Source organism: Gossypium hirsutum, chromosome D02 (assembly GCF_007990345.1).
Source record: "Gossypium hirsutum isolate 1008001.06 chromosome D02, Gossypium_hirsutum_v2.1, whole genome shotgun sequence".
NCBI lineage: Eukaryota > Viridiplantae > Streptophyta > Magnoliopsida > Malvales > Malvaceae > Gossypium > Gossypium hirsutum.
In genome coordinates, this window is record NC_053438.1 from 64,080,819 (window position 1) to 64,094,315 (window position 13,497).

The 13,497-nt window shown below is 35.9% G+C and overlaps 3 protein-coding genes across 3 annotated transcripts; 1 reads left to right on the forward strand and 2 right to left on the reverse strand.

Moving 5' to 3' along the window:
- The first annotated feature begins 683 nt into the window (after window positions 1-683).
- Window positions 684-4,293, forward strand: LOC107909546 (4-sulfomuconolactone hydrolase). Its single transcript, XM_016837125.2, has 10 exons — window positions 684-935; window positions 1,057-1,128; window positions 1,222-1,301; window positions 1,710-1,809; window positions 1,900-1,953; window positions 2,605-2,682; window positions 2,925-3,022; window positions 3,104-3,161; window positions 3,559-3,680; window positions 3,884-4,293. Exons 1-10 carry the CDS (start codon window positions 729-731, stop codon window positions 4,035-4,037), a joined length of 1,023 nt encoding a protein of 340 aa, XP_016692614.1. The 5' UTR covers window positions 684-728; the 3' UTR covers window positions 4,038-4,293.
- A 3-nt stretch (window positions 4,294-4,296) lies between these two features.
- LOC107907832 (palmitoyl-acyl carrier protein thioesterase, chloroplastic-like) lies at window positions 4,297-10,288 on the reverse strand. The gene is made up of 8 exons (XM_016835145.2): window positions 10,274-10,288; window positions 10,111-10,232; window positions 6,172-6,460; window positions 5,937-6,070; window positions 5,593-5,706; window positions 5,345-5,513; window positions 5,197-5,265; window positions 4,297-5,106 (listed from the first exon to the last, which is right to left on the reverse strand). Exons 1-8 carry the CDS (start codon window positions 10,286-10,288, stop codon window positions 4,777-4,779), a joined length of 1,242 nt encoding a protein of 413 aa, XP_016690634.2. The 3' UTR covers window positions 4,297-4,776.
- On the reverse strand, window positions 9,855-13,341 carry LOC107909545 (pentatricopeptide repeat-containing protein At1g22960, mitochondrial). The gene is made up of 2 exons (XM_016837124.2): window positions 10,378-13,341; window positions 9,855-10,232 (listed from the first exon to the last, which is right to left on the reverse strand). The coding sequence occupies exon 1, from the start codon at window positions 12,713-12,715 to the stop codon at window positions 10,505-10,507; it is 2,211 nt and encodes a 736-aa protein (XP_016692613.2). The 5' UTR covers window positions 12,716-13,341; the 3' UTR covers window positions 9,855-10,232; window positions 10,378-10,504.
- Between the last annotated feature and the right edge of the window lie 156 nt (window positions 13,342-13,497).

The following is a 13,497-nucleotide window of genomic DNA, read 5'->3' on the forward strand; positions in this document are numbered from 1 at the left end:
AATTAAATTTGAAGTTAAATCAGATCAAACTTGAAAAATAATCCTCTGACAAAGTCCATCACACAAGAGAATAAAATATGAAACACAATTTTACTTTGATACCTTTTATTTTTTTATTTTAACATTTTTTATAGCACAATAAAGTGTAAATATTTTAAAGCACGTATATAAATAACATTTAAAATGCATTTGTAGCAAGTAATTTATAGAGAGAAAAAACAATTATTGTAAATTTAATTTTTATAGTTAACAAAAATAATTTATCTTAATATTTTTTTATAAGAGACTATCTTAGTATTAGTATTAATATTATTACACCTCAAAATAAAAAAAATTAATAAAAAGTTGGAATTTAAAGAAATTTAATTTTAAATTATTTTTTATTTTATATAAAATTAAAAAAGTTAAAACCTGCCATAAGTGGCTGTAATTTTAATATATTTAAAATTTAGTGATTCTACTTTTATTTTAAAGAATTTAATTTGTCTACTTTTTAGATTTAGATTAGTAGTATTGTAAATATATTTGATTAGATTTAGGTTTATTACAACATTACTTTTTAGCTACAAGTAAAATTTTGTTTTATTTCAAAATTTCACAAATTTTAAATTTAAAAAAAATAAAAAAATGAAAATTAAATTCCAAGATTATAAGTAAATATCACATATTTTAACCTTTTGGTGGGCTTTCTTCTGGTTTGTCCAATCCCATTATCTTTTAATTTAGTGATGGCATTGCCAGTGAGGTCAGTGATATCAGGTTCCATCTTCTTAGGGAATTGCTGCCACGCTCGACTATACTCCTTCGCTGCCCCCTCTGTCCCATACAGGAGAACACAATACAAAGCTTCTACAACAAAAATGGCGTCAGCTAATGCCCAAGGCAGACCCAAGACTATCGATTCACATTTGCACATATGGGCATCCCCTCTAGAGGTAAAATCCTCTCTTCCTTGCACCACTGTTTCTTTGCAAAACCAAGTTTAGAGGATGGGATTGGACAAACAGTAACACAAATCACGCCTTTTCCTTTTCCTTTTTGTGTTTGGGTGTACAGGCTGCTGATAAATATCCTTACTTTCCTGGCCAAGAACCTACTTTGCCTGGACACTTAGATTTCTTGCTCCAGGTAAGATGTAGCCTCAGAGAGAGATAGAGAGAGACTATGCTTTTGCTTATTTATTCTCTGATAAACTATTCTTGATTTTTTTTCTCCCCGCAGTGTATGGAAGAAGCAAGTGTAGAAGGTGCACTCATTGTCCAGCCCATCAATCACAAGTTTGATCATTCATTGGTGACCAGGTCTGCTTCGAGTTTGAGGATAAATTACTAACATTTGCCAATTTCTGATCATTTCTGTAACTATCATTTTGTGAATTAAGCTATAAAACCATATGAAAGTATTGGTGTGAAATGGATAAATCATTCAGGGTGTTGACTAGTATTTTGGTTAAGAAGTTACCATTTTGGTTATATATACATAAAACTATAAATTCTCTTAGATAGAGAAGCTGATGATTGAGAAATTTTAGCATTTAATTACACCTTTTTAGCTGAGTTCCTTATAAGAACTGGCCCTCATATCATGGTAGAAATGAATGGATGATCCAATTGCTATCGAAGGTTCATGTACTTTCTGTACTACCTAATTTCTTGAACAAATCAGGAAAGCATTGCATGCTGAATACTAATATTTTGAATGATTGATAGTGTCCTAAAGAAACACCCCACCAAATTTGTTGGTTGCTGCCTTGCAAATCCTGCAGAAAATGGAACTGGAGTTAAGCAGCTTGAAGATCTCATTTTGAAGGTTTTTGATTTATTTTCTTTTATTAGATAACTCTATTTTTGTTCTATTTTATTGGGAGAACCATGCTTACGATCTGATTTTTCATGCTAGGATGGTTATCGAGCTGTTCGCTTTAATCCTTATCTATGGCCTTCTGGCCAACAGGTATCAATCGCAAAATCTTTTTCAGCTATTAGGCCACAAGATGTCTCTTCTATTTGAATTATTAAAATCTAAGCTGTGTTCATTAAAAATTCAATCCATATATGTGGTTTAAATTGGAGTAACTGTTCTGTCCGTAGAATAAAGCCAGGTAAACAACTGATTGAAGAAACAGAGCTTTCACCGAATTAGCTGAGAAAATTCTTTACATCAAACCCCTTCTTAAAGTATTTACTGAAAATGTTAGGAAAGGTTTGTTAAGATATGTAAATAGAATAATATAGTTGATTATTAGGGATTTGATTTTATTTACTTTCCTGAGAGAGTAGACTCATACTTGTATATATATATATGTATTGTTTGATGATGAATGATAAATAGAATTTCATTCTCTCTTTCTTCTTTTGCCTCGTTAATTATTCTTTCAGTATTTCGTTCATAAATGGTAGTGACACTTCAAGGGGAATTATCTTAGGTGGACTGTCCATATGAACTAAATATCTTATCATAAATAGACATGTAAACTTCAGACATGAATCATATATTCCTATAAAGCGGTGGGTTTTTACTTCTTTTTTTCTTTGATGTGAATCATATATTCCTAATATTTACCCTTCTTATGCTGACACTTCTATTATTTTTAATGATACCCAGATGACAAATGAAGTTGGAAAGGCAATGTTTTCTAGGGCAGGAGAGCTTGGAGTACCAGTGGGTTTCATGTGCATGAAGGTATTGCTGTTCCCCTAGGCTCTCAAACAGAAATGAAGAAGCTCTTGTAGTTTTTATTTTATCTGAATAGGGGTATACGGTCTTTCTTTCTAAAGGAAGGATTGTTCTACTCTGAAACTGAAAATTGTACTAGATAATTTCCATAATCTATTTTGTTCCAGTGGCGAAGTGCTATTCTGAAGTCTGAGTCTATATTTGGTTGATAAGGATTACATCATCTTCATGAAATTGGACTTTTTCAGGGTCTCAATCTTCATATTTCAGAGATTACGGAACTATGCGCAGAATTTCCTTCAACAGCAGTTTTGCTTGATCATTTGGCTTTCTGCAAACCACCATTGTAGCCTTTGTGAAATATTTCAATCATTAGCTGGGTAATACCATGTTTATTATTTAATATTATTTTCAATTTAACTTGCAGAAATGATGAGGAAAAGCTTGCCTTCTCTGAGCTCTTAAAGCTTTCCAGATTCCCTCAGGTATAAAGAGCTATGCATAACATAACCATCAATATTTACTCAATTCATAATGATATTCCTTTTCTTTTTAGCAATTCTGGCATCATGAAGATGCAATGGCTATTGCAAAGATTTTTTAGTCTAAACAATGGTGGAGAGAGCATCAGATTTCCTCAATTTCCAAAAATATGACCTTGCTGCTTTTCAGCTCCTTTACCCTTGTTTCAAAAGTTTTTTTAATCATCTGCACTTATATGGTGGATGATTGTTCCCTTTGGTATTTGAGATTTCTAGGAATTGAACAATGGTCACTACAAGTAAAAGCCCTACATTCTTCAATAGATCACAAGGTTGTTAGCCACCCCAATTTAAAGTATGATTTACTATGATTTATTCAGATGTAACTTTAAATGTACAGGTATATGTCAAATTCAGTGCATTGTTCAGGGTTTCAAGAATGTCATCCCCGTACCTGGATTTAGTTCCACTTCTAGCTGAAGTTGTCTCAAACTTTGGAGCAAATCGTGTCATGTGGGGAAGGTAACTGTCAATCTATCATTGTTTTTATTTCATACTTCCAAGTTTCAGCCTAAAGTTTAAGCATTCAAAGGGTTCATCTTTGACACATTCTCACTAGAAGTGGAGTTTTGTAACTCTGCAAGAATGGTTAAAAGAGTGGTGGAGGATGGTTTGTTGATTGGAGTGGGGTATAGATAATGGAGATTTTGAATGTATGATTGCAGCGATTTCCCATATGTGGTTCCCGAAAGTGGTTATAAAGGAGCAAAAGAAGCCGCGTGTCTTATTGCCAGTCAGGCATCTTTGTCATCTTCTGAGGTAGAATGGATCATGGGGAAGACAGTAATGCAACTCTTTCAAGGTCAATGGCTTCCTTAGGCAGGTTATGCTCATCTCTAGTAATGAGTCCTTTTATCTTGGCCCATTACCACTTTATTTTTTTTTTTGGGGTACTATTAATCTATTATATGTTTAGGATCTGAACTTAAGTCACTGAAGTGAGAGAACACAGTACAATCCACTATATTAACCTACTTTCAAAAGCGTACATGCTGTTGTAAAATAAGAGCTTAATAGCAAATAAGAGCTATTGTGAATACAATTATCCTACAATAGATTTAAATTCTTTCCTCAAGTGTTATGATCTTTTAGGCAAAATTGTAATAAAATACAGTTTTATGATTTCACAAGGCTTATTAGTCATCGCGCAACTTCATTTTCAATACAAATGCAAACTATATGATTTCGAACCTTTGTACTGTATACAAACTATATCATTCACAACCCTTCTAAAAATTCTCTGGTACTGTATACAACACCTTCCCCAGGGCTTGATGCCTTCCAGTCGTCTCTCAGTTTTGCATGTATTCAATATATACCATGTCAGTGCTCCTGACATGTTATTAACATGGTCTACATTCAAATTCCCAAATCCCATGATCACATTGCCGCAACAATCAAACATCTAGGATATAGGACAGCAAATCCAAGTGTTATGCCTTTTTACTCAATTATTTTCCTTAATGGCAGCATGTGCAGGTATTATTTCTGGTTGTTTTCACTTATGTTCAAAGAGGATCTGCTTGTTCAATCCCTTGTGCTTGTCAAATACATGTTACTAAGAGGAATATGGCAATGTAGAAAGCTTTTTCCTCCATCTGGTCCTTCCTCGAACTATCTCTTCATTTTTACTATCCCCTTTGATTTGGAGGAGATGAGTATATCCGTATGACTTCACATCCAGGGGGCCTAGGTATCCATTTCCTTCCATGATTCCAGGAGTCAAAATCATATTTTTAAGTAGACTTTGTTCCACTCCATTTGTTAAAGTTTCATCTTCATCTGGTTGGCAAAGTGATTGAACTCTATCTGAACTCCCACATTCCCTTCTATATTCTAGTACAATACCAGATAGCTGATGAGACTCCAAAAATTTGTCAGGGATTGTCTGCAGGAAAAAAGAAGTGGTGATGATTTTAAGGTTGATATGGAATTTGAGAGAGTTAATATAGATTGATGGCAGAGCTTTGATTTTCACCTCAAGCATCCACCTTACATACTTGACATTATTCACATGGTGGTTCATATCCAAATCACTCCTCTTTGGCTACAAGGTAAATCGGAGATTAGTTTGTCTGTGCTGTTTCAGCCATCAATTCCATTATCTAGCTGTTATAACATAGTACCTTCAAGTCAGAGTTGACATATCTTGCGTTATCGTCCAACTTGACGATCTTTTCGGGAACATCTTCATTGATTGCTCGTTTGTCTATAAACCAAGGAGAAATCTCATCTCTCACTTCCTCCGGCATTTTTGACAGTCGCCTTGTTTTCTCATTCATCATTACCCAAGTGCTGTTTCATGCATGATTCATTAACTGAGAAATATATGATACAAACTTAAACAGAAGGGATGGTGTTCATAATACAATACCTAGTTGCACGTGCGTAAGTGATGCCTGTGGCTTGGCTCCGGATTAGCCAGTCTCGTCTCATCCCATTCTTCCCTGATGCTCCAACCCATGTGTCGATTTCCAGTACCTCGCCCCTGCAATCAGCTGCAACTCATGTCATGTATGTGTAGACTGTAGACTGTGGAGTGTAGGCCAAGGGCCTAAGACGTAATGACACTTGGATTCTCCGATATGTTGATCAGATCATTAAGATGCTTAGAGATACTATGCAATTGAAAAAACCTTGAAGCGGATGGTTATTTGATTGTTAAAATTGTCTGATGATAAGCTAATAGGCTTTATATTTGAAGAGATCGAGACTGACCATATGGGATAGTGATCCACTTGGACTTGCATTCTTGAGACGACCCATATGAGATTGTTCCTCACCATTCCATGTGTGGCTCCAAATCCATTGCTTAAAAGTCCTGACATCCATACATGATTTAATGCTGTTTCCTACATGGTCATGAGTAGTTCAACATTACAAACTTGTCTGCATATATGTGACAAACTAATTATTCCCAAGAATTACACTGAAAGAGGCTAAGCTTTATAACCTGGAAAAGATTAAGGAGGCTTTCCAGGGTTGCTGTTTTATAAGGGCCAACTTCATAGGAGCGGACCACAACCGTCTGTCTATAGCCAACTCCCCTTTCGATGATGAGACCTTGACGGTAAGGATCAACTAGCTGCTTCTTCGTGGGGATCCTCTGACGAATCTGCTCTTGGCTTAAGTGGCCGATTTCAGTGGAAGTAGCAAGTGAAGAGGAACCTTTTCCAGCTCCAGCAATTTCATTCAACGTCTTTACCTTAGTAGAACTAGTGGCATTGATTTTGATCTTGATTCTGCCATGATATCGATTTCCATTATAAGAAAATGTAGAGGGAAGAAAGACTGGACAGGAGAAAGCAGCTGCCATTGCTTTCTCTAGTCTAGTCTAGTCTAGTCTAGTCTAGTCTAGTCTAGTCTAGTCTTGTCTAGTGTAGGTCTGGAAATTTTGGAACAGAGTAAGTATCATTGGTATTTTTTATAGCGATTTCATGGCGGACCTGTCCAAGACAGTTAATTCCTTGCAGTGGACAATATCGAGGAAGCTTTGTTATAGTGACTTTCATTACAAACCAACCTTTGTCTCTCTCTGTTGATCACATGGGGCGGTTTAGGTACAACAAAATTATATAACCAATGCATCCTAGAATGGCTCGATAGGAGAAAATGTTGGAATTGTTTTTTGGAGTGATACACACTATACTTGGCATGCCATTCTATGCTCTTATGCTACTAACTAAAAAAAAAAAAAAGGCTGTACCGTTGTTTTCGAGTACGCCAAGTATTGTGGTTCTGGTTTGTGACGAGGGAGCAAATAATGCCAAGCAACACTCTGATGCCATTATTGCTAAGTAGACAATAAACAACAAATGAGGGGAACTTTCGACTACGAGACCAATGATACTCGTTCTCAGCAATTATCAACAGCACCAAATGTTTGACATTTTCTATGCAACTTGTGAGGGACTTGTTACTTATTGGTATACCTATTTGGCTTTCATTAATAGGTGGGTATTCCAAAATTATTTCTATCAATTCTAGGAATATAATCGGAGAATATTTTGATTATCCATTGATTTGGTTATATAGTTTTAAAACAAATTTAATTGAATTCCTCAATATTTCTAATTATATTTTTCAATCAGTAATTCAATTACTCCATATATAACTAGAAATGGCATACTGGTGAAAATAAAAAAAAATATTTATTAAAAATACTTAGAAAAGGAAAAAGCTATAGCTAGTGGTTAACGAGGTAAGTGGTTAAAGTATAGGTAGTTTTTATTTAAAGAATTATTTTCAATTTTCTTTTTAAAATAACTAACATTAAACTTAATCAAAATTTAAATAAGATTATTAAAAATTGTACATTATGATATACATTCACTTATAAAAAAAATCTTAATTTACTCGTAAGAGAACAACTGAATCAATCCAAAAATTTTTATCCTTTAAGATTTTCTTATGACAGCTAAGGCCGGTTAATAGGGGAAAAAAAAGAACAATTGAGCGAGGATAAATTGAAAATCCAAAACACATTCAATTTACATTGTACAAAGGCTTTGTTGAGAGTTACTGATCTCCCTCAATGATACACTTGGGTGAGGAAGAGCGAAATGTGAGCAACCTTGCAAGCAATTTATGGTGCATGTGGCTCCAGCGAAACAAAGTTTGTTCTAACGGAGTGGCAAATCCCCTTTGCGACGGTCCTTCAAAGAGGATAAACTGGAACTGAAGGCAGCAACAATCCACAAATTGTACGGTGCGGGTGAAAGGGGATAGCAGATATGGATTGGCTTCCTGTATAAACAACGGTGACAATGAATGCTTGTGCTCGCTCCTACACTAACAACTCGGAAACTGATGACAGCGACCTAGCTATGCTGCCTCCACTTGCTGCTAAGGGAAAATGATAACTAAGTTCTAAAATGATTCAGTTAAAAAGAAGGGGAGGAGAGAAGGGAAGGTTAGTGGATCTTCTAAGTTCCACTACAAGCAACTTGCAAAAGCAAAGGGCAATGCCAAGGCTCCACGTTGTTCTTTAAAGAAAGAAAGGTAGACTTTTTTCTGGAATTAATAATTTCTCTATTCACATATAGGCAACAGCTTTCACAAAACTGCATTAAGGGGGAAACTTAGCAACTATCCTACCATTTTTCCAGCTAATCTGTATATGGATCCTATACCCATGACTCCGCCCTTCACCAGCATAAACATCACCACAAAGCTTAGTATAGATGTATATCTTTCACAATCTGAAACTTCAACGCTGCATGAATCTAGTAGCTGGATTTGGCAGTCCATTCTACTGCAAGAATGGAATCTGCGTCACATCCAAATATCAAAACTATCATAACATTGGTGAATGGGGACAGATTTTCAGCTGCAGTCACCATTCAGAAGGTGGTCCCATTATTGACAATGCTAGTATATTAGATACATACAATTGAAGCTACTGTAACTGTGCTCTGCTCTTGTAAAGATTAGGAAATGGCGAGGTCAACGAATAAAATGCTGGTTTTAGAGCCACCACCGAAGCATATGAGCTGAGAACATCTTCCAAAAATATGGTTTGACTGTAATGCTAGGAGGTTTCCATTAGAAGACTTCTCATATGATCAATTTTATGAAATGAGAGCTAGGGATGTCTTTATTTATTTTTACATATGATATTGGCCTAACAATGAGAGACCAGCTTCCACCATTCCATAAATCTGAGTTTCGTAAGATGAATCAGACTGTAGATCAACATGATTAAGTCTTTCAGCTCTAACTATTAATGCTGTTAATGACGGAAGGTGCACTTATATGCTAATGTAAAATGCAACGTGTATACCCTTATCTTACGTGTCTATACATAAAAAAAAGGAAAAAGAAAGCTTAAGATATATAACTATGATAATAAACTTAAAGATCGATCCAATTTAAACATGCAAACCTTTTCCTTGAATTTCAATCAGGCAACCTTGTTTTGCAGCTTTCACCTTAAGGATAACACACTTACGCACCCCAAACCTGTGCCTAATCAAATACAACTCAGCCCGAAGAAAGAAAGAAAAAAACTGAAGCGCTTTTTCCGTCTTGCACTAGGCACATGCATTGACAATACTTCTAATTAATACGTTATCCTTCTAGGGTCTGGATCTTGTGATAGATGGCTAGAAATATGGTAGGAAATATAAACTAAATTTGAAACAAAACAACACAAACTAACAGTTAGTATCGAAGATTCCTGTTGAATAAAAACACATTAAATTAACAAAGATGAAAGTCAAACCAACTTATTTCCATGCAACCTATTAACAGAAACTCGTAAGGGTTTCCTAGAATACTACTGTAAAGTGTCATTCCGTTTAAATTGGAATGCAATGCTAGTCAGACTCAGCACATCATGACTGGATGCCAGAATTCAGAACAGGGGATACCTTGGTGGCCTCAGCGGAGAAGCTCCAGATTGAACATGAAAAGGGCTCCACTAGGGGCTCCCGGTAATCAATCAATGCAAACAGAAGTGAGACGCACTACATGGATGGTTACACAGGTGGAAAGTGGAAACAGGTTTGCATAAATATTGCTGTCATCATTACTTTCTTGTTATTTATTTTATAAGAATTTTGATTATTTTTAGTATCTGTTCCTCAACCCGACCCTGTTCATCCCGCTTTTACCTATCAAACAATGGAAGTTGTATAATATAAAGGCTATGTAGAAACTTCTTATTAATGATTCATAACCGTAGAAAATTTGGGGCAAAAAAGTTACTACTAAAATTTGACCCGAACATATATAATAACCATCACAATATTACAGAAAAAAGAGCCCCCCACCCCAAATTTCCAATCACACTTTTCTCCTATCTCAAAAATGTTGAAAGAATGAATAAATACATTTAGTCAGAGATTTTATTTGAAACAACTTGATACAGTACCAAATTTCATCTGTATACCTGTTGTTGACTCTGTGTAATATTAGATCCAAAGACTGGTCCAAGCATTCGCAAGAAGAGGATAGCAAGGAGATCTGTATACTCAGCTGACTGACAAGACGTAGCTCTTCTCCATAATCCACCTATAAACATAGTAAAATTGTAAATTTAATAATAACTCAGCAAATGTCCATGGCATATCATATGCCGACAACCAACCCCCCCCCCCAAAACAAAAAAAAAAATCACAACAATTATAATAATGAGAGAGAAGCAAATGAAGCTTACTGTCCAATGGTATTTAGATTATGATCATTTGGAGTCGCTTTAATTTGAATGTGACAATTCTCCAAAACCAAGTATGTGTCAATCTCACTATCTACATGGGAAATCCAAAACTCCCTTGAAGGCTATATCAAGTCTCAGCACCGCAAGATTCTTTACATTCTAGAATTAAAGTCTCTAGCTGACGAACTGCATTCAAATTACAGTCATTGTTCAGTTGCTTCAAGAGTGCATTGTGTGTACAAGAATCAGGCAGAATTTCTCTATCTAGCATTTCTTGGTACAATCTCAAGGACTCTTCCCAATTCCCCACGTCGCAGTTCTCATTTATTAAAATGGTGTAGCTATACTTATTAGGAAGTATTCCTTTTGCTTCCATCTCAGCAAAAAACTTGTAAGCTTGACCTATTCTCCTCACTTTGCAAAGACCATTTATCATAGCATTGTAGGTAATAACATTTGGCTGAACACCTTTCTCCTGCATCTCTGAGAAATACATAAATGCCAATGATAGAAACCCCTTAGCTGCATGTCCATGAACTAATATAGTGTAAGTTACCACTGATGGGGATAAGCCTTTGCTCAGCATCTCGTGGAACATTTCTCTAGCTTTCCTCAGATGTCCATTTTCCAGGTAAGCATGAATGATGGTGGTGTACGTTACATGATCTGGAATAAGACCAATGCTAATCATCTTGTGCAACAAATTACATGCTTCTTTGAAATCACGCAATTTAGAATGCCAAAGAACAAAAACATTATAGATGATCAAATCAGGAGGTAATTCCTTTGCTACCATTTGTTCTTCCATACTAAATGCTCTTGCAGGATCACCATGCTTCAATTCACCTACTACTTGAGTTGCATATGTAAAACCATCAGGCTCCAAACCATTATGCAACATCTCATCGAAAAGATCCCTTGCTGCAGATAGATTGCCCAACTTGTAGGATCCATTTACCAAAATCGTATAGGTATAAACATCAGGGAAAATTCCCTGAGTGATCATGGTATCCTTAAGATACCGAGCAAGGTCCAGGTCCCCCACTCTGCATAGACCATCAATGAGAGCATTATACGTGACAACAGTAGGAACAAGGCGTCGACATCTTAACTCATTGAACAAGAGAAAAGCCTCCGAAATGTTCCCTATCCTACAATACCTATATATTAGAGTATTATACGAAACAATATCTGGTATCATATTCCTCTTCAGCATATCATTAAACTGCTGTCTGGCATCATCCAATCTCCCCCACCTGCAAAGGCCATACATGAATGTATTATATGTTGCCACCGTATGAACAACTCCATTACTTACCATCTGTTCCCCAAGGTTTAAGGCCTCAACAAGCAACCCTTTCTTGAAATACCCACAAATCAAAGGATTATATGTGTATGCAGAAACTTTAATCCCCAATTTCAACATCTCCCTAATAAGTCCCTCGGCTTGCTCTAATTTGCAATTCTTTGTTAAACCATTAATTAAAACATTATAGGTCACATCATTTGGAAAACAGCGCATTTCCCATAAGAGTTCAATAGCTTGTTGTACTTCCCCTTCCTTGCAAAAAGAATCCAACATGGTGTTATAGGTAACAATAGTTGGCTTAATCCCAAATTCCTTCATCATCCTATACACTTGGCTTGCTTTAGCTACAAGAGATTTATCCCTAAGCATAGTAAGAATCCTATTACAGTTCTTCACATCCGGCAACAACCCCGTCCGGACCATTTTATCAAATATCCACAAACAATGATCAACCATCAATTTCTTAGAACAAACCAACAATAAAAGATCAAGCAACTTAACTGAAACCTCAAATTTCAGGTAGCCACAAATCAACACATCGACTATACCATGCATATGAAACGTAATCACCCTTTCCATGACCCAATAAGCTGATCTCAGCAAATTATTCTCAACCAAAATATCGAGCATAACGGAAAACACAAGCTCGGATCTTTTAACACCAGGTTGCATCTCAACCCACCTAAAAAACCTCAAAGCAATTCTGGGTCTTTCTCTCATCAAATTAAGAACTTTGATAAACAAATGAGGATCAACAATGATAGCATGGAATTTATTGGAAACCCACTTGTTGTTACAAAAGGCCCAGGGCTTTTCATCAATGGTGTTAAAGATGAGTTGTTTGTAATGGGTTTCGTCGGAGGAGGAGGAGGAGGAAGAAGAAGAGTCGGGTTCAGGGGGAGAGGAAGGGGAAGGTAAACTGTGGAGAAGAGAGAAAGAGGAAGGAAAGAGGAAGCGTACCTTGCAAGTGAGAGAGAGAGGGGCGATGGTGGCCAAAGATTTTGAAGCTCTTTTTATGCAAAGGGTCATCGAGGATACATAAGGTGATTGTTGTATCGCAAGACTACCAATCCTCTCTCTCTCTCTCTGTGTCTTTCAATCTAAGAAGTGGTTGACAGCAATAGAAGTAAAGGAAGCGGTGGTGTTATTGATACAGCGAAGGGGAACACGGAAAGGGGAAGTGGGTTTTGGGTTTAGACAAATTGCCATTGGCGGCGTAGGCTAGATTGGTTCTCACCTCTCGCTCTTGGGTTGGTTGGCTAATCTAAGGCCTCACGTGAAGCTTTTTTTTTTTTTTTTTCCCTCCTTTATTTTAGAGATTACTCATGAGTTGAACCTATTGGATCCGGCTAGTTTTAAGATTTGAATGAATTCAAATTTTATTATTTAAGAAAAAAAATCAAAATTTTATTTTATATAAATATTTATATGGGTTTTTATTTAAATTATAAATAAATTAGTTCTTAAGAATTATTTATCAAAATAATACGAAATAAATAGTGTGGTTGAATGTCTAACACAAAAATTACCATTGCAAATGAAGTTTTTCTCTTTTTAGTCGAAAAGAGAACTAACTTCTTTAAAGGAAATTGAAGCATGGTTCGATACATAAATTTCTCCTAGGCATCATCCAACAACAAGGGGGTTTAAACAACTAGAAAGAGTAGAACAAATATAAAAATAAGTCTTAAAAATTACTAACATCCGAGGGAGGAAGAGATTGAAAATTGCTCCTAATCATGCTAAAGCATCAGCCTATTTGTTTCCTTCCTAAAAAATATGAACTCATGCGCTTGTCAATCAAAGGAGAT